The sequence below is a fragment of the Pleuronectes platessa genome, chromosome 5 (assembly GCF_947347685.1).
Source record: "Pleuronectes platessa chromosome 5, fPlePla1.1, whole genome shotgun sequence".
NCBI lineage: Eukaryota > Metazoa > Chordata > Actinopteri > Pleuronectiformes > Pleuronectidae > Pleuronectes > Pleuronectes platessa.
The window spans coordinates 9,149,395-9,166,827 of record NC_070630.1 but is presented as its reverse complement, the minus strand read 5'-3'; the positions used below and the strand labels follow the sequence as shown (position 1 = coordinate 9,166,827).

At 42.7% G+C, this 17,433-nt stretch overlaps 2 protein-coding genes and 2 non-coding genes across 6 annotated transcripts; 1 reads left to right on the top strand and 3 right to left on the bottom strand.

Moving 5' to 3' along the window:
- Positions 1–312: 312 nt before the first annotated feature.
- Positions 313–4,220, bottom strand: thap12b (THAP domain containing 12b). The gene is made up of 5 exons (XM_053423312.1): positions 3,850–4,220; positions 2,810–2,930; positions 2,617–2,724; positions 2,462–2,498; positions 313–2,348 (listed from the first exon to the last, which is right to left on the bottom strand). Exons 1-5 carry the CDS (start codon positions 3,936–3,938, stop codon positions 313–315), a joined length of 2,391 nt encoding a protein of 796 aa, XP_053279287.1. The 5' UTR covers positions 3,939–4,220.
- Positions 4,221–4,922: 702 nt separating this feature from the next.
- On the top strand, positions 4,923–4,994 carry trnap-agg (transfer RNA proline (anticodon AGG)). Its single transcript has one exon. It is a non-coding gene; the product is annotated as a tRNA-Pro (tRNA).
- Positions 4,995–5,239: 245 nt separating this feature from the next.
- trnap-cgg (transfer RNA proline (anticodon CGG)) lies at positions 5,240–5,311 on the bottom strand. Its single transcript has one exon. It is a non-coding gene; the product is annotated as a tRNA-Pro (tRNA).
- Positions 5,312–5,470: 159 nt separating this feature from the next.
- On the bottom strand, positions 5,471–17,307 carry dyrk1ab (dual-specificity tyrosine-(Y)-phosphorylation regulated kinase 1A, b). 3 transcript variants are annotated; one of them, XM_053423717.1, is made up of 13 exons: positions 17,215–17,307; positions 16,460–16,538; positions 14,582–14,651; positions 12,749–12,945; positions 12,460–12,552; positions 12,132–12,320; positions 11,734–11,881; positions 11,356–11,642; positions 11,036–11,182; positions 10,557–10,697; positions 10,114–10,417; positions 9,636–9,760; positions 5,471–9,152 (listed from the first exon to the last, which is right to left on the bottom strand). In XM_053423717.1, exons 3-13 carry the CDS (start codon positions 14,589–14,591, stop codon positions 8,565–8,567), a joined length of 2,229 nt encoding a protein of 742 aa, XP_053279692.1. In that variant the 5' UTR covers positions 14,592–14,651; positions 16,460–16,538; positions 17,215–17,307; the 3' UTR covers positions 5,471–8,564. The 3 variants fall into 3 exon arrangements, with proteins under 3 accessions (XP_053279692.1, XP_053279694.1, XP_053279693.1); XM_053423719.1 differs by lacking the exon at positions 14,582–14,651 and having other exon boundaries at positions 17,215–17,257; XM_053423718.1 differs by lacking the exons at positions 16,460–16,538; positions 17,215–17,307 and adding an exon at positions 15,600–16,237.
- Positions 17,308–17,433: the final 126 nt, after the last annotated feature.

Here is a 17,433-nt window from a genome sequence, read left to right as displayed (position 1 = left end):
AAATGTCATATTTACAGATCATGTTTGGTGGCGTGTAGAAAATATTTTAATGTTTCCCTCTTAACAAATTTGATTATTTACAAGATGAGGCTAAGATGCTTCTCAACACACTAATGTTTTCACTACATACAATCAGAGCAACGGATTTCTTGGACACCTCAGATCTTCAAACATTTAATGTTAAATCCACACAAATATTCACGTGTAAATGCAGCAAAACACACAAGAGCGATCACAGCACCACATCTTAAAGACTGATGGCAAAAATCAGTGCCATTCATTTCTGTCCCAGATAAAGATTATTTAAGGTCATTATGATTCCATCACAGAATCGGCCTCAGTCGCCGCTTCTTCAGCTGCCGGTTCCTCAGCCGGCGCCTCCTCAGCCGGAGCTTCCTCAGCCGGAGCTTCCTCAGCCGGAGCTTCCTCAGCCGGCGCTTCCTCAGCCGGCGCCTCCTCAGCCGGCGCCTCCTCAGCCGGCGCTTCCTCAGCTTCCGGGTCATCCTCTGAATAGAGTCTGCAGTATTTGTCTACCATGACGTCCAGGTCGTGTTTGACGTGCGTGTTGACGTTGAGCATTGCCAGACTTCTGTTCCACTGCTTGGCGGGCATGCTGTCCAGATACGCCTGCAGCCGCTCGCTCGCCGTGTCGCTTTTGTTTTCTTCCAGCTTCAGCACAGGTAAGGTGGAGAGCACCTTGAGGAAGGAGTTCACGTTGGGAAAGAACTTGACGTCCGGAAGCTGCAGGGTCTCGTGGATGGTGGTGGGCAGGCGCACCTCTTTGCCCCGGTGCTTCCACTTGATCCTCCAGCAGTGCAGCTCGGCCGGTAGCGTGTCCGGGTTGGGGAGGTCGTTGCGGTAAACATCTGCGTAGTTCTCCTCGGTGGTGTTGAACTTCATCTGGCCCATGACAGCAGGGACCAGTGACAGGCACTTGAGAGCTTTGAGGTTGGTGTCACAGAACATGTCCTCCACTTCCTGCATGATGCCACGGATAACAGGGACGGTCACATACTCCTTAAAATACGACTCTGTTTGGATTTCGTCCATGTCGGCTACGCGCTGCTTCCGGAGGAACAGCCTCGGGACCTTCACTGGAACCTCCATGACATTGGCCAGGCTCACGGCCTCCTCATACCAGAACTCATGGTAGACATCAATGTTGTCATTGACCTCGTTCAGTGAATGCAGCACGGCGGTTAGACTGTTGGCAGCAAAGAACACATCCAGTGTTTCCCCTTGGAGATTCCTCCCAAAAGCTCTGGTGAACGTGAGAACATTCTTCAGGATGACGATGGTGACGATGATCTCAAAGTCGAAAAGAATTTCGGTGATAGAATACGCATCGGTTGTGACGCTGCCGGCAAACTTCCCATCATCATTGTCCCGGATGTTGTCCATGCACAGCAGCAGGGGCGGCAGCAGATCCAGGAATATGTCAAAAGCACTGTGCTGCTGCGTCCAGCCTGAGCCACAAGCCTGTTTCACTGCAGTGACCTTGTCCTCGTTTTTCTGGTAGTGAGAGGAGACAGCGATCTCGAGCTCCTCCTGAGTGAGCGGCCGTCTGAAGAAAGCATCAACCCGCCTCAGAGTCTCCATGACCACCTGCACATTTGGAAAAGGCAGGCTGCTGGCCAGGTGGATGTTCAGTGCCATGTGGGAGCACGGCAAGCTCAGAAGCAGGGGGTACTTCTCCATCAGCAACACCGCCACAGCTTTCATCTTGGTGGTGGAACTCCCTGTGGCCTTGTGGGCCTGACCACGGCAGTCCTCCATGCTGAGCCCCCACCGCTCGGTCAGCTGGGCCTCCAGCCGCTCCACCAGCGAGGCCTCGTCTCCATCGAACAGCACAAAGTCTACAAACTCCTCCCGAAGAACGTTCTGCTGATTCACGAAGCGTAGAAACAGAGGAAGGTGCCTCTCGTTGGAGAACTCGACGAGGTCGCCCGTCACTAGGGAGAAGAAGCGACTCTCTCTCACCTCCATTATCATCTCCTCTCTCACCGTGTTCTCACACACATCCAGCAGCTGACTCTGCTGGGTCGCCGAGAGGTAGTCTGTGTTCACAGCCGTCGCCTCGAACCGCTTCTTCAAAGCTTCATCTCCGGCGTTCATGCGGTAATCTAGAAGGGCCTGCAGGTTGCTGGACTTGCGCTCGGGTTCGGTCGCCTGGTCCGCCACTAACGGGATGCTCTGTTTTGCCAACATTACCACGACCTCAAACATGGACCTCAGGTATTCCCGGAACTCCTTCTCCTCTGTGGACAGCTGAGGTTCTTCCTCGGTGGTGCTCGTGCTGTCCTCAACTGCATCTTTCTTGGACACAAGCTGCTCAGTGGAGGACGCCACTGGATGAAGAAACACAAGAATGCTGCAGTTATCATTTTAAGTAAATAGAAACCACATTAAAATTAGCACGCAGTTATTTTAGTGATCAAAACAACATTTCCTGTTTACTTACATCTCCTTTCTTTAATCTTTCTTATGTCTTCTTCAGTCTGGAATTCAAAATGTAAGTCAACTCACCAAAAAAGACAACAGTTTGTCAAACTGTTAAGATTGAGAGGAACATATAAAACAAACACGACAGGTGGACTTAGTAAATATTGTTCTCACAAGCTCTTTAATCCGCTTGCGATGTCTGGAGTGAGGGTTTTTGAGATGGCTCGTCAAATCGAATATGGTTGGGATGGCTGTATCCTTCAGTACCGTCCTATAGGGGCTCTGAAAAACCATAAACTCCCATTAGTCCCAGTTTGGGGACAACTGCTGCCAGGCTGATTGGTTACGGATCGGGTCAGATACTTACAGTTTTGCAGACCATGGCTGGATCGAAGTGTTTGGCGCATAATCTGTAGTGCTTGTTCAGCTGGTCCGATGTTTTCGCCTCGAGATCGGCCCTGCGGCAGTTCTCTACCCAGATTCGACATCTGCAAAAGGAAAAGAGAGACTCAGGTTTACGTGACATTTGAGAAAAACGTTAATGTATCGAATAAGTTGTAGAGTCTAAAAGAGTTTCTTATGATTTTGTCTCAAATACATTCATACTGGACAAATGACAAACATAGTTCGAAATTACAACTTGCAAACCAAGCTTTTTGAGTGATCAGAGCGACTGTGAAAGCATTGACTGAACTAAATGTTTGTCGTAAAAATATCTTTCTTGCTTTGTGTCCAACTTGACAGACTTGGTTGTAATCTTACATAACTGCAGTGTAAAGTGCAGAACACATTTTCTGAGTCCATTACCAAGATGTAACATTAGTGTTCATGTTGTAGGCCACACAACGTAATGAGTAACCTCTGAAGCAGCAATTAAATACTCTGACAGGGTTTAAAAGCTGAGCCTTGATATGCAACATAAACACTCAAGATAAAACATTAATTTGCACAAATACTTAAATACCAGTAAAGAATTTTAATTTACTTCAACGGGGTTAACTGGTGTTTAACATTTGCTTTTTTAAACATCCCAATTAAAAAGATTTGGCGCTGTCACAGATCATTACAAACTGAGATTTTTTAAATTTTGGGCAGTGATTAGAATTATTATTTAAATTATGATTGTATAATCTGTAGTAGTTGGAGCCTCTCCATTACTTTACATTAGGTGCTGGGAGGTTTAGCAGAATCTTAACAAGAAAAAATAAATGGTTGAGTGAATACTAGGAATAAGTAAGTCATTTGGATTTATAAAGAACCTTTTCAAAATAAAAGTTACAAGGTGCTGTAGGAATCAAACGTGATGATTTAAAACATGAAACCAAACAAAAGAAGAATAAAAACGACACAGCGGGCCAAGCAAAAACAAACGGACCCATGATGACTAGACGAGATGATGAACTTTACCTCTCTGGATCCCGTGGAAACCGAAAAAAAGCCAAGTCCGACTGAGTGCTCTTCCGTGTACAGTTCGGGGCCGCGCAAAAATTGGGCATGATGCTTGGGCTAGGTGGTTAGCTTAGCCGAGTTAGCTGAGTACTGTCATCTGCGGACTCTGGAAGCTTCGTTTAAGAACACTCGTGGACTCATGTGGTTTTTCCTTAGAACACAGACACGCAACTTTCACTCACTGCACCTGAGCTCGATTCGTTTCCATAAACAACTCTGTGATCACCGGATTCACGACTCACAACACCACCGTTGAATTTTGGAGTTGATCGTTGTGCAGGATGAGGTCCCGCCCTCGAGGGCATGTGATTGGACGAGGCAGAAGCAGGAGGTGCAGCAATTGGTTAGTCCATACGACCCTTGCTTGCTTTTCTTCTTCACCGTCAAAACACATAGCGGAGGCGGCTCTTCGTAGGCGCGCTGCTGCCACCCACAGGATAAATAACTGCATTACAGGAGCAAGCTAGGTAACAGTGTCATTACGTCTGAACGTCGCTGGACTTATATAAATGGAGAAGATGAAAACAAACTGTTGTTATCTGGTCTAAAGTTAACACGACAATAAAGAGGAAGCCATAAGTAATCGTTGGGGAAATACCCACCAGGTCCTCCCGCTTAACCTTGTCACAGATTCGAACAGTAACGGGGACTGGACCACATCCGCTCACGATCTAATAAAACTTTGTCGAATCTGCTGTAGACTATCAAAGAGAAACACAGTTTGAAACACAGCGTCAGGTTTGTAAACTTCTTTATTCCGCTGAAGAGAAACATGTGACCGCTTCTCTTTCCTCACTCTGAGCACATGTCAAAATGCTGCAAATATGAAGGTGGGGTTTTTAAATCATTGAGAAGTTTTAACCCCCTTTTATATCACTGCAAAAAAAGTGGAGTCGGCGGCTAAATAATATCACGTGTGTTTCCATTATGAAACAGAAGCTAACTGTGACTCAGGGAAACTACTACTGTTCTAAAACTACTGTTTTTTCCAGCCATAATACAAAGTCAGGGTCTTTTCCCTCTAATAGCACGGCTCGTTGGTCTAGGGGTATGATTCTCGCTTAGGGTGCGAGAGGTCCCGGGTTCAAATCCCGGACGAGCCCTTACCTTTTGAAATTATCTAACGTACATCGCTGTTTTGTATGAGTGAAGCTCTGAAGGACAAAGCTCTGGTGTAAGGTCGGATCTGTGTTACAGAGATCACAGGGTTTTGCAACAGGAAACACTGGGAACGTCCAATCCCTTTCAAAATGACGATACACGTTTTCTTTGTTTGTTACACTGATGTATTTTAGATGCACATAAAAAAAAAAAAAGAACGATGCTGTCAGTGGAAGTAAAATAAAGAGGGCTCGTCCGGGATTTGAACCCGGGACCTCTCGCACCCGAAGCGAGAATCATACCCCTAGACCAACGAGCCTAGACGACCCTAAACATAGTAATAACCACTTTCAATCTACACTATGGGATGTATATTAACCTCTAACGTTTTCAAATCTCTATCTTTGAAAACTGATGTATTTAGCTGGTAAGGGTTTATATTGGATTCGTAACAGAACAATAAAGACACGCAGAGCAATTCAATTAACTTCTTTTTATATATCATACATAAGACTGTCTTAATATAATACAAAGGGCATTGTCATAAACACAGCAAAGTCTTGACTAGATCTTACAATCTGTGGATACATGGACTTATCCTTTCCCCCATGCTGTTCAATTCTATAGTGCATGTTGCATGTACAAAAAAAGTGAAAAAATGTGGAATCAAAAAAAAAGAAAGAAAAAGAAAACAAACAAAAAAAAGGATAAATCCAAATTAAATAAGAGGATTTCAACTTCTGTTGGGTGTTCAGATATGTCAACAAGTATACGTGTTTGTGTGTAACCCACAAACTGAACAGGCTTATGAAAGATGGAACCTTTTTTCAACCATGTGCTTCTCATATAACCAAAAAGTAAGGTTTGTGATGTACATGCACTTACAATATACCCTGTGAAAATTATTAAGGTTTGAAGATCTAGCTTTCCCTGTTTGATTCAAACCCTACCTCATAGTGTTGTCCTGATGTAGTCAAGTACCTTTGCCAAAAGGCAAGGTTTTGCCACTAAGAAAACAGGAGTTCCTGCCCACTGAATGGTCACCAAATTGACAAACATAATCAACATACCAGCAGGAGCAAGGTAGTGAGTTCTATACTTCCTTTATTAAAAAAATATAAATATATACATAAATTCTATTTCAACTATTAAAAAGGGGCTGCATTTCATGACAACTGCTCTAAATAAGAGGTCAATCAGCATGATCTGAAATAGGCGCACACTTACGAGTCACTGCAGTCAATTTTTTTTTATTTTTCAGTCTTTATTTTTGGAATGTTTAGTACCAGTATGAGTGCCAGTCATAAAACCACTGGCGATTTCTAAATGTCTCAAATTCTGCGGGGTATGAAAAATGATTGCAAATTTGCAATTAACCTTGACATCCAGATAAAACCCCAATCTCAATATAGGTAGCTTTACATTTTGTTAGTGGAAATACCAAGCAGGATTTCTTATGATGGTTTCCCCTTTAAAATGACAACAGCAATACCTGTGGACTGCCCTTAATTTGAATGGTGGCTGTGGGCAGGTTTTTTTCTATCCAATTTTCAAAGCTGATAAAATGAGCAACAGAAGAAAGAAAGCACTTCAAACTCCCTGATATAAAAAAAAAGAAAAAAAGAATCTGGATATTGACTGTAATGTTTTGAGGACATGCATGTCTGCCTAGGCAAAGCATGTGATTGTGGGCTGATGGACACCCTTTCCCTTTGAATAGGACAACAATCATGGGGATCTGCCCTACCAAATCAGAACAATGCCATTCAACACAAACTGATTTGCCACAATTATCTTAACACTGCCAAGACAATGACATTAAGTCTTGCTTCATGGCAGAAACTAGCCAAGTTGACCAAATGATGTATGAAAGGCAGCAAAACCCTTTGAAATAGTATGATGGGGCAAAAGAAAAACGACGACACAGAAATAGAACGCATTAGTCTCCTTTTTTTTTTTTTTAAACCATCAGCTTCTATCTTGCTACTCCGGAGCCTGCAGAGTAACTACCAAATTCTCTAACATACCAAGTTTTAAAAGACTCCCAAAATAATCTACCAATTAATATGGAAACAGTTTTGGTAAAACGTTGCAAACAAATCTGGCCAGAATACACAATAGCCAACGGTCTCAACAACGGTCTCCAGTTTTGCTAAAGTAAAATATTGCAGCTGTTTGTATTGACGTTAAAATAAGATCTTGATAAACTTTGCGTCAAAGTGGTGAACTGCTACATTATTGGTTACAGACACCTATATGCTATAAAACAACTGCTTTGGTATAAAAACATATCCAAAGGGAAAATAAATTCTTGTAAAATTCACAGCATAATTTGAGGAGAAAAAAGGCAGTCACTTAACTCATTTTTTTCTTCAGTTTCCATGTTTTGGATGGAGAGACTTGTGCAGGTGGTTCTGATGAGGAACTACATGCAAAAGGGGAAAATAACAAAACATAAAAGGGTAGACTCTGGAATAGATAGTTCTTTCCACTGCAAAATCCTTAACCAGTGAATAAGATTCTCAAGGAAGTAATGTTTAGGAGGTTGTTGTGTACATAAGACCCTGTTATGTGGGGCCCTGCTGAAGAAGTAATCTTTGTCGAGAAAGGCCTCAAATTACCATTCTTATTTACCTTTTCTAAGTTGTTTTAATTTCCTTAAAGAATTAAGGGCTGTCTAGAGAGAAAAATAGAGAAAAGCCATCTTAATTCAAATGATAATGTCCAGCTCCATCGCACTCCAAGTCCATGAGTCATAAGGCCAAAGGGTTATCTAGAACCAGCCGCTGACTGTCTTCCTCTCCCTGGGCTGGATCCTTCCGTCTCCTGTGCCCATCGCTGCTCTCGTCTGTGCCGGGCCCGGTCGCAGCTCGCAGGACTACGGGGCCTCTAGGCCTGAGGGGTGGTGCTTCCCTCTCCTTTGACCCGGTCGGTGACGGTATCCACCTGCGGGTTTCTCCTCTCCGACCGGCCAGCACACGCTTTAGGGATTCCACTCCACTGCCGTATGCTTCCCTTCGACAGAGTTACACAATACCGACCAACAACAAGAAATATCACCGCAAACACTTCCCCTCATTGTCAAGCTACAGGATTTACAAGCAGCTTTTACGTGAAATTTTCACTTAAAAGGGCAAAATAATTAAGAACCAGTGGAACAGTAATGTCAGGCAGTCCACATTTTGAATCGAAAAAAGGACGCCAAGCATTTCATCACCCACAGCTACCTGCAAAACAGCTTCAAACTTCGCTCTGAAATGCTCCTTAGAAGATTTTGCCACATAATACCATATGGTGATTACTTGGTGGTTACATGAAACTGGTGAAATGGTAAGATGGATGTCTCAATCTCACTATGGTTATTCCGCAGTATTATTTTGTGCCTAATGATTGCAAAAGAAACTGATGAAAATTACATATATACTTTTTAACAAAGATTTTTCTCTGTAGTAGCGGTTCAGTGATATCTCCCTTCTGACGTGAGCAGCTTTTGTTCTCAACACACCTTGTAGTAAAAAACACCACCTTAAAAATGACGCACAGGGGGAACACACAGCCAAATGTCAGTGCAGTCACGAGCTGGCCATAGAACTCTGCTGCACACACACTCCAGTCATTGGAGACTCCTCCCGGTCCATGCCCTGCCTCATGCCCAGGTGGCCTTCCGCTAGGTAGTGGGCAGGCCCTGTGTTCGTGCCCATGGAGAATGCAGGGTGCGCGGCCATGCCAGTCTCCTGCCGTGGGTTCGAGAAGGCACCTAGCCCCATACTCAGCCCACCATTCTGACCAAAGTCAAGGGCTCCGGTGGGCAAATGGCGGAGCTGGTAGGCCTGGTTGCCATGGTTCCCAGTGGAAGAGGACGATGTAGAGGAAGAGGAGGCAGAGGAAGACAGGGAGGTCATGGACAGATGGCCATGAACCACTTCCATGGAGTCCTGTGTTGAGGAGCTGTGTGTCGGGGAGGTGTAGTGGCGAGGGCGTGGCCGCGTAGCCATCATCGGCCCGTGGTGGTGATGAGCATGTGAGTGGGGATGCAGGGCCTTAGGGTGCTGAGGGGGAACATGGAAGGTGGTTTCCTGGACTGGGTGTGTCTCTCCAGTGACCGACTCTGGTCCAATGCCACCTCCCCACACCAGCGGGGGTGGGTAAGGCTGTCTTGCCTGTCAATGTCAAGCACATAACAAAGTCAGTTGTAGAATACAGCTGCATAGTTTTTCCAGCTTTGAGGCAGTAATGCTCAACTGTTACCATATAACATTGAAATAGACTTAATTCCAGTACAATGAAATAAAAGTTGACATGTTTGTCAACTGACACACAATCACACCCTTCATATCATTTCATTTCAAGACTGCAGTTTTAGAATTTTAATCCTGTCTTGTATAAGAATCTGCCTACAACAGTAAACCAAACATTTTAAAGCACACATTCATTTGCCTTTTAGATTTGCTCTGAAGAAAAAAATACAATCTTAAATAATGAGTAAATCTTTCTTGTGCTGCTGTGTCGTTTGCAAATTTCCTGTATTGAGGATCAATAAAAGGTACATCTTCTCATAAAACTACAAATATCCATTTACTTCCATCACAATATGTCCACTCAGTATCAGATCCCATTCAGATCCCTCCATCGAACTCACTGACCTGTGGGCAGAGGCTGTCACCATCGATGGCCGGCAGGGCTGTGCCGAAGTGTCCTCCACTGTGCAAGTGGTGATGGGTAGGGTCTGATCTTGCTCTGCCACTGGTACTTGTCCCAGATGATCCTCCTAAGGGTTAAACAAGGTGTCAAAAGTGCAGCCTTAACAACTTCACATTAAATGTATCTAGTGTTGAAATAAGATTCGCTCATGTTTATCAAACACACACATTTTATGACTCAATGTTTCACAATGAAATAGATTTTAATCATCTGAAAGTTTCTCTTTCTGGCTCATAATTTGCTTCAGTTCACAGCATTGATACCAAGTTCCACAAGAGTCAACATCCCTCACTGAAAAGAGAATCATACTGATGTAATATGATATATGTCCCATTTTATCCTAGACCACAAGAACTGACAGATCAAAACTACATTTAAGGACAAGGGAACAGGTGCCCAATGTTTTTAGATGGGAGTTACCTGAACTAGAGGAGGTACTGGAGGTGGTTCCTGAAGACTGGGACTGCTCTAATGCGGGACTTGTAGACACGCTGCTGCTTGTATTGGTCCCCTCATCCGCAGTCTTCTTGAAGAAGCTGTGCTGCAGGGCATAGTAGGGCTGGATGCGGCTCTTGGGGTCATAGTCCAACATCCGGAGGATCAGGTCCTTGAACTTCAAGTAGTCAGCAACAGCATGGCCAGACTCCCCTGCCCTCCGGCCACCTGGACCCCCTGTCTCCACACCAAGGATGGAGTGGAGCTTCCGTGAGGCTGGAGGCTTATACTGTTACGGCAAAGTGCATGGAGATTAGGCGATTTACTCATCTGAGACTACTCCATGTCATGTCACAATCTACCTTGGTTTTAACGATAATCATAAAGCACAAATTTTGTTTAAAGGCCAAGCAAACAACTGAACTCACCCTTTTGCCATCTTTGGTCTTCTTTACACTCCATGTACCATCTGAAAGCTTCTCAAAGAACTTCCTGGCTTTTGGGGCTAGGTCCATTATGTGATTAGGTGGGATACCAAGAACCTCGACTATTTTGTTCATCTGGTCCACCTGTGGAAAATGTTATCAATCAAGTTACATCTACAGGTACGTATCAGGCAGAACTGCAAAAATGTACATTGTAAACCTATAACTTGAGATAAGACTGACTTAACTGTTTTAAACCCAGCACGTGAAATTAAACATCCTTAAATGTTCTATGATAATTTAAGACAAGTAGCTACATTGTCCAACCGAATGTTAAGGGTTGACAACTCGATGTGTGATATGTTTTTAACTTCACTTCTCAAATTTGGAGGTGTACATGATCTTATTTTAAAGCCGCAGTTGGAATTAAAAGAGTGACAAAGAACAAACAATTTGTTTTGTAACATTTCAGTTCCTTTCACCTCATTGGCTCCGCTGAAGAGAGGCTCTCCAGTGTGCATCTCTACCAAGATGCAACCCAAGGACCACATGTCAATGGCCAGGTCATAGGGCATTCCGAGCAGCACTTCCGGGGAACGGTAGAAGCGACTCTGGATATATTGGTATATCTAAAAAAAAAAAGAAAAAAGAAGAAGGCACAGAAACTCAGTCTCATCATTTGCTTAAAAACTCTGAATTGCCCTGTTAAACATACATGATCTTTACAGGCAACATCTAAACACATCTATGGGACATTTAGCAATTTATTTGTTGATGAGGACAAAAAAATGCAGCAACTTACCCTTTGTCCCAGTTGGCATGAGCTGCCAAAGTCCACTATTTTGATGGCACTCCGCTTGGGGTTGCAGAGGAGGATGTTCTCAGGCTTCAGGTCACAGTGGATGATGCTGAGCTCAGGCGTGGCCAGGAAGAGCAGCGCCGTGCATAGCTGCTGGGCAAACTTCCGGGTGAGGTTGAGTGAGACGCCACGGAAGTTGGTATTTCGGAGCAGGTCATACAGGTTATATGAAAGCATCTCAAACACGAGGCAGAGGTGGTTTCGAAACATGAAGTGACGCTTTAGGTGAACTGCAGAAAATCAAATTGTACGCATGTTAGTGAGATACAGGAAAAGCCTTTAAATTTCCTTAATATTTTTTATCAAATCAAATTGGATTACCGATGTAGTATTTCATCTCAGTATCATGTTTGTTCATGAGCTCTAGCAGGCGCACTTCAATCTGGGCTTGATTGAGGAAAGCTTTCTTGTTCTTGATGATCTTAATGGCAACCCATTCCTGCTCTGCCCGGTCATATGCTTTCACAACCTAAAAGATTCAAAGAAAACAGTAATTTTTTATGTTTCCCAAAATTTGATTCAAACTGCTTTGTTAACTATAGATATTAACACTTCTGCTTGTAAGTGCAATTGAAAAATTGTCAGTAAGACGCATTGAATATTTCAGTTATTGATTCAGACAAAAATAAACCATCATGTGTTCCTCCAATTAAAGACAACTTCCTCGGTCACATGTAATCAAACAAAGTTGTGCATGTGTGTAATTTTGAATTAAGTACCTGTCCAAACGATCCTTTTCCTATCAAGGAATCAATCTCATAACGGTCCATCCACTTCTCCCCATTCTTGACGATGTAGTCATAGTTATCATCGTCATAGCCATCATTAAAGACTTTCCTCTCTTTTTTGTGACTGGAGTCTTCACCCTGACCCGTTTGGTGCCGCCGCTTCTTTTTTGCATAATACACCTATAAATACACAAAACAATATATATGTTCACACATGAAATCATATTGGTTTTCATTTACAAAGTTTCACAGTTACTTTATTTCTTAAAATAAAAGAAAAGAGGATATGGATAGATGTACACAATGATAATAAACTAACCTCATTGATGTGTTTGTATGTTTTGATAAGGTCAATGGAGAGCTTCCTCAGGGGAGCTGAAGTTGGGTCACGAAAGCACTGGGGCATGTGCCTCTGAAGTACCAAAAGGGAGATGCACAACATTTTATAAACAAACAATAAGCACAGTCCTTTTATTAGTAATAGGATTTGGTTAAGTCTTCTATGACATAATTAAATATACTAGCACAATTATTTGCATTCTCATTCTGTCACCGCACATTAAAACTGAAAGAATTCAAAGAGCTGGAGCAGGGTACGGTAAGTGTACCTGATTGGCAGTGAGCTGTGGTGTCTGGTCGCTGTACGGTAAGACCGCAACAGATTGGTCAGTGCTTGGCTGGTGGCGGTCACTGTACTGCTGGTGCGTATGGGGCATTGGAGCAGCCATCTGAAGACCAGCAGTGTGTAAAGAAAAAGAGGGCGCAAGCCGGACGGACGAAGGTTTGCATGCTGAAGTCTCTCCTCCTGGAAGAAATGACACTTCTGTGAATTGTATCCTTAACTCAACAGTATATATAACACAACAGACAAAGTAGGAAAAGAGGTAACAATCCTAATCTAAAACTACTGTATTTCCTCCACAATAAAGGCCTCAAAATAGAGCCGGAAAAGATATGTCACTTATTGTACAAATTGAATATGATCTTTTTATCTGTTCTAACCAGTGAGAATTTTTAGCAAAAACAATTTCATGTTGCAAAGAGAATTATATTTAAAGTGAAAATTATGCATTTGTAATATTTACATTTATGTTGAAATGATCAAGCTAAGGCTTTAAAACCGACATGATCACCAAATGTTAAAATGAAGAACAAGGATTAATTCATTGTAAAGATAAAATGTCAGGGTAATGCATAGTGTCTTTTGTTAAATCTGTTAAATCATAAAAATGCATCAAAGGACAAGCACAAAATGAAATATAGCAGTAATATATCAACCTTTGTGAAGAAAAAGGAGCAAAACAGCAGCTTTAACAGTGAAAAGGGGTGAAAATGAAGCATCTCCACACTGTACAGTGAATCATCCTTCATTTTAAGCCAGAAGGAATCAAAAAATTATTAAATAGCATGTTCAGCTATCAGCATCTCTCACCAGACAACACAATTCACCAGTGCTACACAGTAACCACTATTCAGAATCCCAGCAACAGCACCTAATTAGCATAGCCTATCACCACAGAGATACAGCGTGATTTGGCAAGCCCATCAATGCACAGACCAATCACAACGCAGTATGCAAATAGCCTACTTTTGTTGCCAGGGCAGAGCTGCTCCCATTTTCCAATGAGAAAACAAGAAATAAACAAGAAATAAAATTGAACTTTGGCACACTTAGACGGTGCTTTCAACACAAGAGCCTGACAGCAAAATAGCTGCACAGCCCAAAACCTGCACTCCATCCGAGAGCGTTAGAAAGCTGACCCAGCTTTGGAAAAGGAGAAAATACACATCCACTGACAGAAAGAAGAGAAACTGTAAGGTGATAGAGCACAAGCACGGGCTGTATTTTAAGAACCTTAACCGTTTCGTTATATTATATAACACACACGTGTATATATATATATATATATATATATATAAATATATGTATAAATATATATATATTTAGAATTTTTTATAAATAATTACAATTTATATATTAATTTTTTAAATAAAATACAATGTTGTAAAAATAGACTCGGCCATAATGTTAAAGTAAAACTACTTCAGTTAAATAAGGTAAATCTTAAAGAATTTATTCAAATAGTATTTTATACACACATTAAATCCAAAGCACTGAAATGACCAGACAGATTTGTCATGATGACTAGTGTGTCTATTTTAATGCTTGTTCAGCTTAGATCTGCGAATGATGTCAAACCAATTTTAATCACTGAGCTCTGTCATCAAATAAGAAAGTTTAACTGAATTAATGGAAATATTGAATAGTTAATATAAATAGTATTAATTTCACATTCTTTGACTTTTACTCTCCTTGGGATGAGAAAGATGTTTGAGTTTAGCTGCCTAATTAACTACAGCAAAATAAGAGAATGAGAAGAAGTTATTAAGAGCCCCGCTTTCCCCCCAATAGGGTTAAGGCTTAATATATAGCTGCTAACCTGGATGCATCGTCTCCTGTAAAATTTCATATCATCCTGGGAGGAGAGTCCAGCAGCAAACCACAACCCACTACAAAGAATAAAAACAGATCATTATCAATGTGCATCTTTGGTGGGTTTTAACTTCATGGTGGCTAAACTTATTTTGAGAAGAAGGGACAGAGGATCCCTGAAGAGCAGGGGACACCCCTAAACTTTTAAGAGTGTACTTGGGTAATTGTATGAACTCTTGGGTTTAAAAAAAATAATGCTAAAATGAAAAAGGTGATTGTGGATCACTGATTAGAAGCAGTAAATTCCCAGACAATTTAATTATCAAAACACCAAAGATCTATGGTGCAACTGATAAGATAGATAGTTCAGAAAGAGAGGCACAGACAATGTATTACATGTTTTGAAATATTTTGGCCTTAACAGCACTGGATCTCCTCTCAGAGTGTCCAATGAATTTAATATAACAATGAACTTTAAGAGCTGAAATATACTTTTGGAAATGTGGTAGTCCAACTGGCCCAACTGAAAATATTGTACTAGATTATGCAAATTGACAAAGAACTAAAAAAAGTTTGGTTTGAGCCCATTTTACTAACACAAAACTTAAGATGACTGTAGCGAAAATGTGACATCTTAAGAATCACTAACCCTGATGGGAAAATTAAGGCTTTATTTAAGCACAAAGCCATTTTGCAAGTAGACTTGTAGCTTTGTACTCTCCCCTAAAACGTTTGATTAGTCTTCATTTTCAGTACTGACACATGAACAGTTCCTTTCCTGGCTCGACTCGTCATGGCATCAACGGGCCCATTTAGGTGTAAATATAACGACAGCTAGCTTGCTATTAGTAGCCGTATCATATCATAGGTGATGGCTAAAGATCGCTGTAACGAGCCTGTGTGTCATCTTCTCACGCCCAAATGATTAGATCCATGCCGAGGCTGAATCAAATGTAACCAAACCAAAACAATTAAAAGCCTAACGGTCTTCTATAACGATGGAGCCCGGGCAGCTCTGTACTTACAGATGGGATAGATATCGTCATGGTTGGAATTTAGAAACCATATTCAGTATTAATCTGCGTCCTCTCCTGCTACATATCGGTGTCGTTTGCTCCCAATCCCTCGTATAAATGACAATCGCATCCAGGCTCGCGTTACCGTTAGCAGACTAACGTTAACTAGCTAGCGTTGTCGTCGTTAACGTTACCCTGAACAACTGCGGGACAAGCGAGCACATCTCTCACCAATCCACCGTTAACGCTAGCTAGTGACGCTGTGTTCAGCCAGCGGGTTGCGGGGCCCATTCAGCTGGTTCGTCAACAAGTCAACGTTAACCATTAGCCAGGTTAGCCGAATTAGCTACCAGGCATTAGCCAGGTTAGCTAGGTAAGCTTCCGTACTGTATAAATCTAAAACCCAAACTACACATATGATGTTGATACGATGAGACGTTGTACTGACAGTGACTCCAACGGAGCAGTTAGCTAACACGCAACATTTGCCTCAATCTTACAATGACAGTGTCTAATATCGCGGAGTTAACGTTAGCTGTAACGTTAACGCCGTGCCAGCATGACTCTCCGCCAAAGCCCACACAATCCGCTGTACCCTTTAGTCCACCGCCAGCTGGAAATCAGCTCCCGTCTAACATCAAAATTAGTCCGTTGACCTACTGACTGGAAGCAAATGTTACCGCTGGATTCAGTGGAGTCGGCGCCGCCACAGAATGTTAGCTAGCCGCCATACCATCAGCTACCATTCTCAACTTCACTGTCGCGTCCATCATGGATAACCGTTCGCGTTACATATAGTGTGCATCTGCGAAAGGGCTGTGAGACGATGAGCAGACGAATAACAAATAAAACAGTTTACAGATGCTCACCTCTGATGGCACGATCTTCATTTAAAGTCCAATAACCTGTATGATGAGGAAACTTATCCAGCTTGAGCGTCTCCCCTCCCTGCACGGTTAGCGAGTAATGTTAACGTTAAATCCAATGCCCGTCCTCTGGCCGGCAAACTCTAAAATAATTCACCAGCCAGATTCAATACGCGTTTCATGTTGCAAGCTGCGGTGAACAACATCGGCGATCGAAGCAACTTTAACTAACGTTACCATCAGCTGTTGACTAGCACCATGCTAACGTTAACTAGCACGCATATCTTACTAGCTAACCCTAGCGAACTGGCTAGCTAGTTGATAAAATGAACGCAGCTAACATTAGCTACCTGCCCGGGCTAGCTGTAGCCTCTCTGGCTAGCCCGAAGCTAACGATTCTAGCCACCGCTAAATAAACGTTATGCCAAATTGCGATTTAACGTCGTCGTTGCGAATCTAGCGTCGGCCGCTTCGATAAACACGACAACGCGGTGGAGCGCCGAGTATTTCCAACGCGAAACAGAAGCCGTGTCCTCTGATAATTTTGGTTAGGAATTTTGTGTCAATTTTCACAAAATGGCGCGCGGTCCAAACCTGCGCAGTGAACCGGCCCGGTGGACCAGAGACACGGACAACTGAGTTAGTGCGGCGCCGCCTAATTATTTCAGCTAGGTTAAAACGTCGGCCTCTCGGTCCTCCTAATCCGATCCACTGGACGCATCTCGACACCCAAAAACGTCAAATATACATCCACTGACAGCGTTATTCCGGCGGGAAGGGAGAACATTTGAAAAGACTGAGCTGGGGGAAAAAAACCCTCCTGACAAAATGGCGATGCTCTAGCTTGTTGCCATGGCAACTGTCAATCAAAAAAAAAGAAGCCCAAGTGCCCGGATGTACCAATGACGAATAAAATCTCCCTGGTCCGAGTTGCAGGACAACACGCGACTCCAGCTCCACGCGCTGCTCCTCACCTC